The 13,662-nt window shown below is 38.3% G+C and overlaps 1 protein-coding gene and 1 long non-coding RNA gene across 5 annotated transcripts in view; one reads left to right on the plus strand and one right to left on the minus strand.

Moving 5' to 3' along the window:
* The first annotated feature begins 736 nt into the window (after window positions 1-736).
* The window catches only part of mov10b.2 (Mov10 RNA helicase b, tandem duplicate 2), a 28,937-nt gene continuing 16,011 nt past the window's right edge, over window positions 737-13,662 (plus strand). The window contains exons 1-4 of the mRNA XM_067413648.1: window positions 737-977; window positions 1,057-1,162; window positions 13,017-13,213; window positions 13,411-13,649. Of these exons, the coding sequence (XP_067269749.1) occupies window positions 826-977; window positions 1,057-1,162; window positions 13,017-13,213; window positions 13,411-13,649 (694 nt within the window). The 5' untranslated portion in view covers window positions 737-825. The remainder of the gene's footprint in view (window positions 978-1,056; window positions 1,163-13,016; window positions 13,214-13,410; window positions 13,650-13,662) is intronic.
* On the minus strand, window positions 2,240-10,598 carry LOC137038770 (uncharacterized). 4 transcript variants are annotated; one of them, XR_010897552.1, is made up of 5 exons: window positions 10,380-10,593; window positions 8,916-10,131; window positions 8,653-8,704; window positions 8,314-8,395; window positions 2,240-4,788 (listed from the first exon to the last, which is right to left on the minus strand). It is a non-coding gene; the product is annotated as an uncharacterized lncRNA (long non-coding RNA). The 4 variants fall into 4 exon arrangements; XR_010897554.1 differs by having other exon boundaries at window positions 2,329-4,788; window positions 8,916-9,578; window positions 9,672-10,588; XR_010897551.1 differs by having other exon boundaries at window positions 2,352-4,788; window positions 8,916-10,598.

The following is a 13,662-nucleotide window of genomic DNA, read 5'->3' on the forward strand; positions in this document are numbered from 1 at the left end:
CTTTGTGAACCTATAATTATTATACATATTTCTTTGATTCACATCATGCATTGTTATAGTCAGATATTCTTTCAGCTACCTTCTCAAACTATCTCTGCAGCAGCAGTTGTTTATTCCTGCCTTGTAAACACATTTAATCGAAATCTTCAGAAGAGAAGTGAATTACTGTGATTGGCTGTTTGCTGCACGTGTCACACTTTCAGATGCGCGCTGACAGAGAGTTGACAGAGAGAGTTTATACCGAGCTTTGAGAAACGGTTGAACTTGATCTAAACCAGGTTGGATTAATCTGGATTTGTCAACTCTAAACATACTCTGAAACTCAGAGTTTGTTCAGCTAGCTTCATGTAACTCTGGGTAGCAACTGAAACCAGCTTTATGCAACAGGCAACGGCCTGTCTTCTTTATTAGTGTATTTTTTTTTTTTTTTTTTTTTTTTTTTTGTCATGTTGCAATTTCCTCCTCACTGGCTCACTGTAGTGCTGCTCTCTGGTCGACAGGAGGCGCGCGTATCCCTCTCAACACTTCAATTAAGTACATACTAATAATTCTGCAAGTTTTTTTTGGGGGGGGGGGGTCATATTTAAGGATTTAAATATGATCCTTAATATCATATTTTTTTCTTTACACATATGGAAAGCATGGGTATATCGTTTAAGTATTCTGCAGGTTTAACCCTTTACGCTTAAGTTTCGTTTTGCCTCTGGTTTCTCGGTTTATAACTCTTCCGCGGAAATACCTTCGCCTGGTTCATATGAGATATAGAGACTTTGTAAACCGTCCATTCTCTGGTAACCGACCTGAGATCTTTGGGTTTCAAACAGTATGAACAGAAGAAACAGGAATGATCATCTCCCTTTAGTCGCTGTGCGCGCAATTGGATTGGACTTCATAGAGATGCTAGAGGAAACAAACAGGAGATCCATTACTGATAGAAACACCCTCAGAGACATCTACAATGAAGAGTTTCGAGACAGGTAGCTAAGTAATATAAATGCACGTCAGTGGACGTTTTTTGTTTAGTTAAATTTACAAGTTGCACATTTTTCTTAACAGGGATGGTCGTGTCAAAGATCCAATCTTCTCTAGAGTCATCTTTGCATTGAGAAAAGGCAACAAAGCGCGTCTTTCCAGAACAGGTCATGTTTACTTTAACAGCAATGTAAGGAACCTTATTAACTAGTTAGATGTATGACTGTCTGAAGTAGCCTATGCATTTTCAGTATCAGTTTTAGTCTTGGTGTGTGCTTTTTTTGTTATTTATTTTTTACCTAAGATGATGTGCGTGTACATCAAATGTAGTCCTCTCAAACCAGGTAATGATTTGTGTGTATGGTGTCATTTTTAATTAATCATAACTAAAATGTATTTTTCTTGGATTAACATCATTTTGAATGTCCCCAAATCATGGGCCAAAGTCAGTGTGTCTGAATCTGGTTATAACAAAAGGGGACCTGAAACTAGATATCTAAAACTCATGACTTGAGTAACAAAGTGAAGTAACAATAATATTTGCTAAATTATACGAAGAGGTCTTGCAGCCATATTCAAAGGCATTGTCTGGAGTCTCCGCAGCAGGAAGTGGAAAACTAGAGATCTTATTCCCGAGTGAAGGTGCTCATGGGGGGGCAATACGTAATCCGTCTCAGTGCGAGCAGGGCCGGTGTCATGACAAATCCTGTCCCCCTGTGAAATCGTGTCCGCTGGTAGCGGTTTTAAATGCCTGATCAAAAGTTGTTATACATGGTTCTGGACAATTAATTGTTTGAAAATAACTAAATAATAAACTAATAAACTATAAATTCATTGCCATAATAAGTACACACGCAAAACATTTATTTAAAATATTTAATCCCAGATAGCACACATACGTCGGGCCGATGTCGGCGCGATGCACAAAGTTCCATCGGAAAGACATCGATCAGAGAGCGTTTGCTAATTGGGACAAAGTCGCCGAGACATCGGCATTTGATCGCGAATGCTGTCCGGCCGACGTGTGGACGATGCAAAACAGCAAATCCTGGCCACTATTCATGGGCTTTCTAGGACCTTTATTTAGGTCGAACCTTTCGGGTTACACCCAGATAGCACACTGGCATAGAATCAACGTTACACTCTCGGCATTAAAGACCAACGTCAGACACTCCATTCAAAACATCAATCTACGCAGATGATTTACTTACCCTATGCTGAATGACGTTGATGTCAGTTAAGTGAAACACGATGTTGATTTCAGTTTGGTACAGTTAACGTTAACACATTTTCTGTTTTAAAAATAGCAAATACTTAATACTAATAAGATACATTAGCCTGTTTATGTAATAATCACACATAACATTCAGTTAACATTGTTTTAATATTTACAGAGCAGTTACAGATACCCTACATGTTTAGAGCAAACAATCTATATAAATATTCAATATGACAATATAATAGAAAAGGCATTTAATAGAAAAATATATATAATAGAAAAGGCATTTACATTCAAATACACAAAGAGGTAGGCTATACAGGTACATAAATTAAAAGCAATATTTACTCAAGAACAACTGATCATGTACCAGACACATTATTTTTATTGGAGCACAAAAGGATATGTCAGTCAGAACATAATGAGACTCAAATCACAGGTTCTTTTCTAATGGTGACTGAGACTATGTGACTCTTTTTGTGTTACACAAAATAAATGCATATGGGTGAGTAGATGGTTTATAAAGAAAGCTTACCCTTGAAAATGTAGGGCAGAAGAATATTGCAGATGAATTGGTTTTCTTTTGCAACTATTGCAGCCTACTATCAGCAAGTGTAAACTCCTTGGTGAAAAAGGTGACAAAGATGTAACCCACATTTTCAATAGCATAGAGAAAATATTTTTAATTACTTTAAAAAATAAAATGCATATTATGAGCCAAAAAAGAGGTTTAAACCACACTGAAAAGTCATTATTAAATACCGATGAGAAGGATGCAATACTAGTGAAACTGGAAAATTAAAGTTTGACCATTGGATGAGAAATACTGATCGAGTCTGCAAAGTCCAGCCAATCTCTTGAATTAAATATCAATTGTTTATATATTGACTACAAACAGAATTAATAGTTGTTAATGAAATAGGTTTGGCAATGGTAAATTGAGACTGGAAAAAATATAACCAGAACATCGACTCAAACTATGCATGTGCTGTATAATATCGAGTATTATTTTAGCAAAACTAAGCACTGCTGACAGTGGAGAAAATTTCAGTCAAGTCACTGAGAAAATGTATTAGGATTTGTAAACTTGTAGTTTTCTTTTCTCTCACAAACACAACAGTTACATTTGTACTAATCCTATTCAACAAATCACAAATATTATTAAAACCGTGGGCTCATTTTTTCCATCAAGGGGGAAAAAATCATACTCACGATCTCACATCATCTAACAAGTAAAATTTGTCCATGGCTTCACACTTTTGATACATGGGTGCACCAAACGCAGAATAAAGATACGGTCACACTACACTTTACATTACATTGACGAGAAACCTTTGTATTAAAGTCAAGTAGATATTTTTTTTATATTTTGAATATACTGTTTTTAAATGTTGAATTCATGTTTATATAAAGACTCTGCAGAGCATGAAGTCATATCATGTTTTGTCATGTTTTTATCATTTGTTAATTTGTAGAATAGGACTTGTGCACCACCAGAAAATAATTTGAAAAGGTTTAACTGTTGTGTTCTTTGTAAGAGAAAGAAAAGTAGTTTGCAACTTCTAAAAAAAACATTTTCTCTGACTTTAAGGGTGCTTTCACACCTGCCTTATTTAGTTCAGTTGAATCGTACTAGAGTTCATTTCCCTCTTTGGTGCGGTTCGTTTGGTGAAAGCAGCAATCGCACTCGGGTGCGCACCAAAAGCGGACCAAACAAGCGTACCGAGACCTCCTTGAAGAGCTGGTCTCGGTGCGCTTTCAAACGAACTCTGGAGCGGTTAGCTGGTGGTGAGAACGTGATCCGGCCTCGAACAGAACCAACTGCAAAAGTACTGATAATATTTTGACTAAACCAGCTGCCATAGTTAGCTGCGCTGACATTATGTGCATGACATTATTACCTGATAGATCGTTGGAAATATTTTCGGAATGAGCGTGTCAGAGTTAAGAATAATTAATGCACGCCTCCGATTGAAGTGACGAGTGATGTGCGCTCGCCGTCTGCAATACGTTGTTTTCAAGTTGCATCCGCGCTTCATTATAGAAAGGTATTGTTTGCATACTGTGGTTAATACACAATATGTAGTAGATTATGGCCAGGGACAAAACCTGCCCGCAGTCGTCTTTCTATAGTGTTATAGTTTGCTGGCTTTTCCTCTTCTGTTGAAATTTTCCCACAAAGTAAATTCTGACCAATCGAAAAGCAGTTTAGGTAATACACCATGGCCAATGAGTGATGTGGATGTTGTCACGTGTTTCAACTGGTCCGGACCAAAGCAATCAGTGTGGTGTGAAAAGGAACCAAAAAAGCTGTAAAATGCAACAATGTATTATTTAATTGTTTGGCCTTGGTTCGGACCAAATTAACTGAACAAGAGATGTGAAAGCACCCTAAGTGCACTGATGTGTGACTATTCTTTACAACTACAAATCCCACTGTCACAGGTGTTCAGTTTTTCTATAATAATACCCTCACAGAACAGGGTAGCAATCAGCCATCCATGCAAAAGCAGAGGTCAGTGTGGTGGACTGATGGTACATCTGTCCAGGCCAACATTTGATGTCTTCATGCCTTCAACTGGGGATTCCCAGAGAACCTGTAACAAAAATAGTACAGTTCAAAATCCATTGTACATACTCATTACAAAGTATTGAATCTGGTTACACAAATTATCATACAAGGTTCAATTTAACTTTAGCGCAATATACAATATTTGCAGCATGATATTGCACAAAAAGGCACGGTTTTGTGGCATTCAATTTGTGACAAGCCCAGTGACATTGTCACATTTTCTTCTCTATTTAATTTTTATACAAAATGAATGATTAATGTAAAATATAAACAATTACATAACTAAACTGGAAAAATATTAGGGATGTCACAATTCTCAATATAATATTGACCCATTCGGTACGACACCCTTGAATCAATAGGCGCTTGTGTATTGCATTAATTTCTGTGCATTTTATTTCTCTCTGAATTGGCTCTGTTTTGTGTGCCAATGAGTCTATGCTGATATGAGCAAAATATCCAATCACGATGCACTAAAGTTAGGGGGTGTTTAGCCACGGATGCAATGCTGGTGTCTTAGAGCGGTGAAGTGAGGCTGCAGTGCGCACCACCATCTTTTAAACCTGTGGTGTGGGCGGGGTGTGCGATATAGAGTTAAAGAGTTAGTTCACCCAAAAATAACCCAATAAATTCTGTCATAATTCCTCATGTGGTTGGACACCGGTCAGACCTCCGTTCATCTTCACACACAGATGAAGATATTAGTGTTGAAATCCGATGATTTGATTTGATTTAATGGTTTATTTGAAAGGGAACAGTGCAATTTCATAAAACACATGAACAAACATGGTTAAAAAAGCCAGAATTAGCTAAAAGGCTATTTTTCATCTGTAGTCCCCTGGCCAAGATGTAAAAAAAGCAATTAAATACATATAAAAATATGTATCAGATTGCTCAGAAAGGCCTTCACTGACACCAATGTCATTTCCTCTCTCAAGACCCATAAAGGCACTAAAGACGGCGTTACAAAGCCCATCTCACTACAGTGGCTCTATAATCATTTTATGATAGTAAAGTAGTAAGTAAGGTAGTACTTTTTCAAAGTTCAGGAACTTTCGAGGGCGGGACTTGGGCGCTGAACATGCTGATTGGTTGAGCACAGGCAGCATTTTATTTCAACCGCGCATTCGTCTCAGCCATCTCACGTGCAATGTCTGTAATAGCTAATAATAATATACATTGTCATTTTAAATCTAGCTTTACAAGCTTTCTGAATATGCTGCTGAATCTGCATATTAGTGCTCTTTTCTGTCATAACCAGCAAAAGCAGCACAGCTTGAATCTCTTCCATACTTGTTATTAATTTTTTTTCACCATGTAAACGACCTGACCGATTACTTTTAAGTGTGTGTCCTTACATGACGTGACAGCGCGCGCCGCGCTCATGTTGACAAGAGAGAATAGTTAATTTTTCTGAGGGGTAAACATTTTATTTCGTAAGTTATGAAGATAATGTTGGAATAATGACACAGCGTATATTGCCCCAGGCAGTTTTTACTTTAACTGCGCCTGACAGAAGATTTTTTTTTCTGAGATGATTATTACACTTTACAACAAACAAATAGCTATAAATAATACTGTATTAGTCCTGGTGGCCGTTAAGAGTTGCTATGGCTACAGTTAACACATTCCAGCTGCTGGAGAAAACAGCGGTGACATTTTCGATGCGGCAGACAAACTGCATGTGACAAAATGATTGCGATTGAAAGTCATCACATGTAAACACCAGATCAGTTTAGATAACGGCTCATGTAGACAGTCCACTAAATCTTTCAATCGGTATACACAAAAATGCTTTCTGTCTGACATTGATGGAGGAGCAGTCGCGCAGTAGGTTACATCACCAGACTAATTTGCCTAATCTTCTCGGAACTTTAGATCGCGGTCGAAACGCGGACAGTTGCAGGTTTGGGGGGGGTCTTGATGAGTATCTGCTTGGATACTCATCAAGATGGACATGTTGACATACTTCTTGTGCGAGTTTGTCCGTTTAAGCGCAAGACTTGTAAGAGAACTCAATATTTGCGCGCTGTGAGACGTGCGCACTCTCGGATGATGCACAGACAGATCTTCTCAAAGCGCGCTAGAGTTCTCATTCGTGTCTTCTGGCTCTACACGCGGGTGATGAAGGTGAAAATGACTGGTTTTTCTTTTATTATCACTGTTGTTGTAGTGTATAACTGAGGAGCCAGTACGTGTATCCATCGACAGGATAATTTAATAAATAAAGCATAATTTTCAAGTTATAACCCATATTATATAGTTCGGCCATATTGTTTTGGTGATGAAAGTCTTTTGGCAGAAAGCCGAAAATTTGGTGCATCCCTACTAAATAATGACTTCTATAGTGATGGGTGATTTTAAAACACTTCTTCCTGAAGCATCCGAGCATATCGATTCATGACCAAACTGCTGAAATCACGTGACTTTGACGATCCGAATTATGATTCGATACTGATTCATAACGGTTCGAAGCTTCAGGAAGCGGTGTTTTGAAATCAGCCATCACTATATAAGTCGTTATTTTGCTTTTTTTGGTGGACAAAAACTATTCTCATCGCTTCATAAAATTAGTGTAGAACCACTGTAGTGAGATTTTTCATTTTTGGGTGAACTAACCCATTAAATTCATATAACAAGATTATAACAGATAATTCCATTAGATTTTGAAAAATGTAATTCAATTTTGTGGAAAAGTTTTCCTTAATTTAAGTGCGTTCAATAGCTTTGTTTTTGAGTGTATTTTCCAGACTAACAATGTAACATTAAACCTATCAAAATAAATTAAAGGGATAGTTCACCCAAAAATGAAAATGTGATGTTTATCTACTGACCCGCAGGGCATCTGAGATGTAGGTGTGTTTGTTTTTTCAGTAGAACTCAGATGAAGATTTTTAACTTTGACATGCATTATACGAGCGATATTAATCCATATTAAACCCCAACCCCTGTGGCTCGTGGCGACACATCGAAACGATCGGTTTCTGTGATAAACACAACTGTATTTGTTATTTTTTTACCTCATATAAGACGAATCTCATTTAGGATGAGTAGGTCAAAATCCCGGCGCGAACGTAGATGCCTCATTCGACCGATCCATCGAGGCACTAATAAGGCATATATCTATGATCGCACCGGGTTTTGACCTTCTTAGATGGAACTAATGGCGTTGGGAATACTAGATGAGATTCGTCTGATATGAGGTAAAAAATAACACAAATACTGTTGTGCTTCTCACAGAAAGTGATCGTTTTGTGTCTTAAGACATCAATGTGTCGCCACGTGCCGCTGTGTTTAATATGGATTCGTATGTCTGTGTGTGTTTTACTCTCATAGAAATACACCCCATGACATGCATTATATGAGCAACAGCTAAGTTAAAAATCTTCATTTGTGTTCTACTGAAGAAATAAACACACCTACATCTCGGAAGCCCAGCAGATAAACAGCACAGTCTAATTTTTTGAGTGAACTATACCTTTAATACAGATTGAAGCCTGTTGTTTTCAGTCTTTTGATCTGGGATAGTGGCAGCTATTGGGAAACTCACCATCTTCATGTACTAATTGTAGATGTCATCAAGGCCTTGTCCTGAAAAATCTCAGCACCAAACGCTGGGCTTTATATCTGATCTGGTAATAAGAGCACAGCAATAACTGTAAGAACTCTAATGATATCTTTACCCTCTGACACTGTATTGTGATATAATTCAAACATTTTAGAGGCTAATAGTATGAGCAGTGAGTACGCTGAAAAATAACTTAAATGCCTAAAGTTGTTGACCGCCTGAACCACAGTCAGCATTTAAAGTATTTAAGTATTTAGTAAAAGTATTTAAGACCATAACATCCTGTTATCATAATAGAATTTATCAGTAAAATATACATACAAATAGTGGGGCACTGTAGTATGGTGTCTCAGAAATGTAACTCAAAACAGACCTAGAGAAAATATATTAATATTAATGACCATAACATCCTGTTATCATAATAGTTAATCATAAATACAAACTATAACACATTACATTTTGCTGATTATTTTACCCTAAAGGCTTTTCAGGCGGTCTTACTGTAACAACATGGAGTTAATGTTTTTAAAATGTACAGACCCCCAACTTTTGAACAGTAGTATAATTTTTGAGGTTTTGCTTACCAGTCATCTAGTTTTTAGCCTGAGATTTTCTTCAACAGGAGTGCAGGCCATCAGCATGGAAGAATCTAGGAACATAAACAATTTATCACAGAGCCTATATAATGTCAGGCTTATTAGAAGGAAACAAGCTAGAGCAGAGGTGAAACACAGATAAGAGAAAGTAGAATATGCAGAGTATACATACAATAATTTCTTAACATAATTTGTTTTAGGCTTACTTCATTTTACATTGCTCAGTGTTACTTACGTGTGGTTGTCAGAACCTTGCAAACTGTAATAAAAAATAATTTTGCAAAAGAAAATAACATGCATGGTGATGTAGGTAAAATATTTATTATGGTAACACTTTGGTATGGGAAACATTCACTTAACTTTTGCCTCAAATTCATAATTTACTGCTTAATAGATAGTAAGGTAGTTGTTGTAGCGTTTAAGTTTAGTTAGATACCAGGAAGAATTTAGGGATGTTGTAGTATAAGGTCATGCATTAATATGTGCTTAATAATACTAATAAACAGCAAATGTCCAAGCTAAGAATTGTTCACCTTACTAAAGTGTTACCTTTTGTAGAAAAAATACTTAAGATCTAATGAGATTTTACCCTTCTGTCAGCAGCCCATGGGACCATCCTTTGCCTCCGTTGTTGTATTATTTTTTTTTTTACTGAAATCACAGGGGGGAAAAAAATGAACGTAATTGGTATTAAATAATTAAACATTAAATGTAATTTAGGTTGTTGTTGTTGTTGTTTTTTACCGTGAAAGATCATTTCATTTCATTTTGGCGTTTCCTGTAATAACATTAACTTATAGTGAAGTTAGGTTAAATAAATTAGCTCACTTCCAATAACCCATTGACAGACTACCAGCAAACCTAAAAAAAAAACTATCAAAGCCTCTCTTCTGCACATAAAGACGTGATTAAAAACTCACTTTCATTAGAGCTAAAGTATATTAGCAAACTGCTAATAAAAAACGGTTGAGATGCTAACGGACTTTTTCAAAGACACTGAACAATTTTAATAAAGTAAATATTCGACAGAAGCGTGTCAATTACAGTAAGAAACGTGTACGGAACAGTTTTATATTATTTGTGTAATGTTTATGGACTAAACTTACCTGAAAGCAGCGAAAATAACAGGAGCGTGTCCGTTACTGTGCTGTTGCTGGCTTGCTGCAAACTCCGGCCCGTTTCCATGGTAACTTCAAGTGTTTGACTGTTCAACGCACGCCCGTCAAAGTCACGCAGCAGCATTACGTAAATAAACACGTACATTACCAATTTAATGAACAGTCAGTTTATTTATCAGATGATGACAAATGTTCAGACAGTTTGGCAAATCAAAAAACTTTGGCACAAGAGTATGCACCATTTCTGACTAAAAACTGTGAGGAATTCTTGGAGTGAAAACTGCGATTACAAACTGCCTGTTTTTTTTTCTGATTTCCTCAAGTGAAAATTTACCTAAAACCCACAGATGGCGTCGCGTCGCTTCGTCTTTCTCTCGGGTTGGTGGCAAAGAGATGAATGGGCATCATGAGCAAACAACAGATAAACACAGCATCGGCCTCGAGTATATTGGGCCGACCCAAAGCCGATGAGCTGGAAATAAAGCGATATTCGCATATGCCTGGCCGATACTTATTCGATGTTATGATTTGGAGGCCGACGTCCGCTCTGGGGCCGACGTCGGCCAGACGTATGTGTGCTATCTGGGATTGATTGCTATAATGGGAGCAAAAACATGTTCTGAATTATATACTTATATAAGCACTTATAGCTTCAGTTATATACTACTAATATATGAAACATATGCTTTGTAAGACATTAAAGACTATTTTAACACAATTTAAACAGCAAAAACGAAAACGCGATTGTGTAGGGCGCGAGCGCGCTCTAGTGCCGCCCATTACTACCCATTAAGCATAGAATCGGAACAAGCGAAATACAACATAATGTTTATTAAACATGATCATCATAGGGCGCACCCTCAGCCACACGTTTTATTTCTTATCAACCTGATTATTAGATTGAAGTGATGGTGATTATTGATTATTAGTTCAGGCGTTAGGTCAGGCAAGTGCTCATCTTGCGCGTTCATCAAAAATGAGGCGCCTTAACCCGCGGGTGCACAGGGACGGAAAAGGAGAAAAAGAGAAAGGAAGAAAATTGAAAGAAAGCCCAGTATAGAGGTTAGTCTTCTTATCTCAGCCAATAAGTTGTCAAACAAAATAAAATTACTTAGTATCAATCTTATCAACTAATATTTATTTTATAAATATTATTAATATTGTCACTAAGCTATCACTTGCTAGTTTTCTACATAATTACTATACGTATTGCAAACATAACTTCACTGACAATAATCTACAATAACCTACATGGATGTCATTTAAATATCAAAAGTCCAGTTCGTTATGAATATGGATAACGTATGCATGTTATTTATGAAAAGTACAAACGCTCTCTACGTGGGCGTCGGAAGGAAATAAATACGGCCTCTCGTTTTTTTTTTTTTTTTTTTTACTGGAGCAGCCTAATGATAGATGCCATATTATTTACATTAAACACAAATATGCTGTGTTCACCTAATTCTTTACAGTGGCTGTAGTGTAGTGGTAAGACGCACGGCATCAAGATTTGATGCAGATCGATCAGTGGTTCGATTCTGCCTTTTGCCACACTCGCTCTATTCCCTTTTCCCATCACATATCAAATTGGAAAGGCATATATTTTTAATAAAAAGTGAGAAAATGTTTGAAAAGTGGAAATAAAGCGTCGAACGTGTTTGATAATAAGTGCTTCTTGGTTAGGGGTAGGCCTAGGAAAACAGACATGTGCTGAATCAGAGACGATAAAGGTGAGTGGGGTGGGGTGGGGTGGGGGGCGCAAAACTCCATCTCGCCTAGGGCAACTAAAGAGCTAGAGCCGGCCCTGAGTGCGAGGCTCAGGCGGGTTCTGATGTGGTCAGGTATAATGCGGTCACTTAGGCACTATCCCAAGTGGCACCCTAAACCCTCACGGTCTTCCTCTGAGTCCGCTCTTTCACGACGTAATACTGCTTTGACTGCCGGGAAGAAGTCCGCTGCGTAACCCGCACCAGTGCGGTGCGGGCTCGGCAGAAGTGCGCACTGCGCATTGAGGGCGCATATCGACTTCAAAGGGGGCGCTCGCGAGCACCCTTAGAGACGACAAATGGGACACCTTGGTCTCGTGGATCTAACGGACACGCATGCAGCGGCCATTGTAAGTCCACAAGACCGACAGTCTTGGCATGGCACACTTCATGCGCACTTTTATAATATTGCAGGTGTCAGGGAATGTCTACCACATGTGATATACTGGAGATAATTATATAAAATATAATTAATAAAATTATTTTCAATATATTTTGAAAAGACTATTATCAATGCAAACCATGCTGAAAAATCCCACATTGCTGGTCACCAGCATAAGGCATGTTTTGCAATGCAAACCAGCAACCAGCATATCATGATGTCTTGAGAATAGCATTAATATGCTGGTACACCAGCTAGACCAGCATAAACCCCAGCCTGGACCAACCAGGGACCAACATGTAATCCTTGCATTTTTCTAACCACGTGTCAAGTCACGTGAATACTCTTATCAGCAGGACATTTTGAAGGCTGAATTCTTGGGGTGTGCCTCAATCAGCTCCCTGGCACTAAAGGACAGGATATAAGTCAATGGGGTGATCAGTGCCCTGACTAACTAGGGAGCTGATTGAGATGCACCTGTGGTCATCTGAAAGTTCTGGCTCATACAGTTGTTCTGCAAATGTGTTATTGTATAGTCACAGCCTAGCTTGACCCACATCAAGATGTTTTGGTCTGGAAACTCATTGAAGGCTCAATCCGAGGGGCGGGATAAAGAGTTTGGCGTTTACAGCTCAGAAGTGTATTGAGAGTTGCTAGACGACACTCGCGGCAGACTAGATTTGCTCCCGCTACAGGTGTTAATTGACCTGTATTGGTTTTTACCATTTATGCATGTGAATTGTTTGACTGGCATTAATTGTTTAATGTTGGTCGAGATTTAAAAAACTTAGATGTAGTGCACTCATGAAAAAGGTACATCCAGGTTCGGGTGAGGCTGCACGATCAATGGTTCAGACCCTGTCGAAGACAGCAAATCCAAGCTACCCCTGTTCCAAGTAATGTTAGCTCACTGCCGCCTCCTAGTGGCCAGGAGACCACCGTTCCAGGGCCAGAGGGTGGAGTCAGAGGAAGGAGAAGGTTGGCAAAAGACATCCTACAGCGTTTGAACAGTACAGACAGGTGAGTTGGTACACTTTCTAAATTTTATCCTTTACCAAAGACACCGACTGGGTGTAACACATAGGCAAACAATATTTAGAATTAATTTTATTATTATCTGCATTGCTCTCATAATGTGAAAATTGCATTTGATACTTGCAAGCTCTTAATTAAATAATACCATCACAAATCTGTAAGGCTGCTTATCTCTTTCCCAGGTCCCATTTTATATCTGATAAGCATGGGGTGCGGGTGTCCTCGGAGCTCAATATGGAGAATGGAAAGATTCAGATCTCTGTAGATCGGGCAGAAGTTTATGAGCTGAAGCTGTTTGTGGAGAACACGGGTCAAGAAGCAGTGTATTTCACATACTACACTGCTCTTCACTGGCTGCAGTGTTTCACTCTAGAAGACAGCAGGAAAGTCGCACGCAACAATCCACTCCGTCTGGAACCACGTGAGTACAGCTG

The sequence above is a fragment of the Pseudorasbora parva genome, chromosome 13 (genome assembly GCF_024679245.1).
Source record: "Pseudorasbora parva isolate DD20220531a chromosome 13, ASM2467924v1, whole genome shotgun sequence".
Taxonomy (NCBI): domain Eukaryota; kingdom Metazoa; phylum Chordata; class Actinopteri; order Cypriniformes; family Gobionidae; genus Pseudorasbora; species Pseudorasbora parva.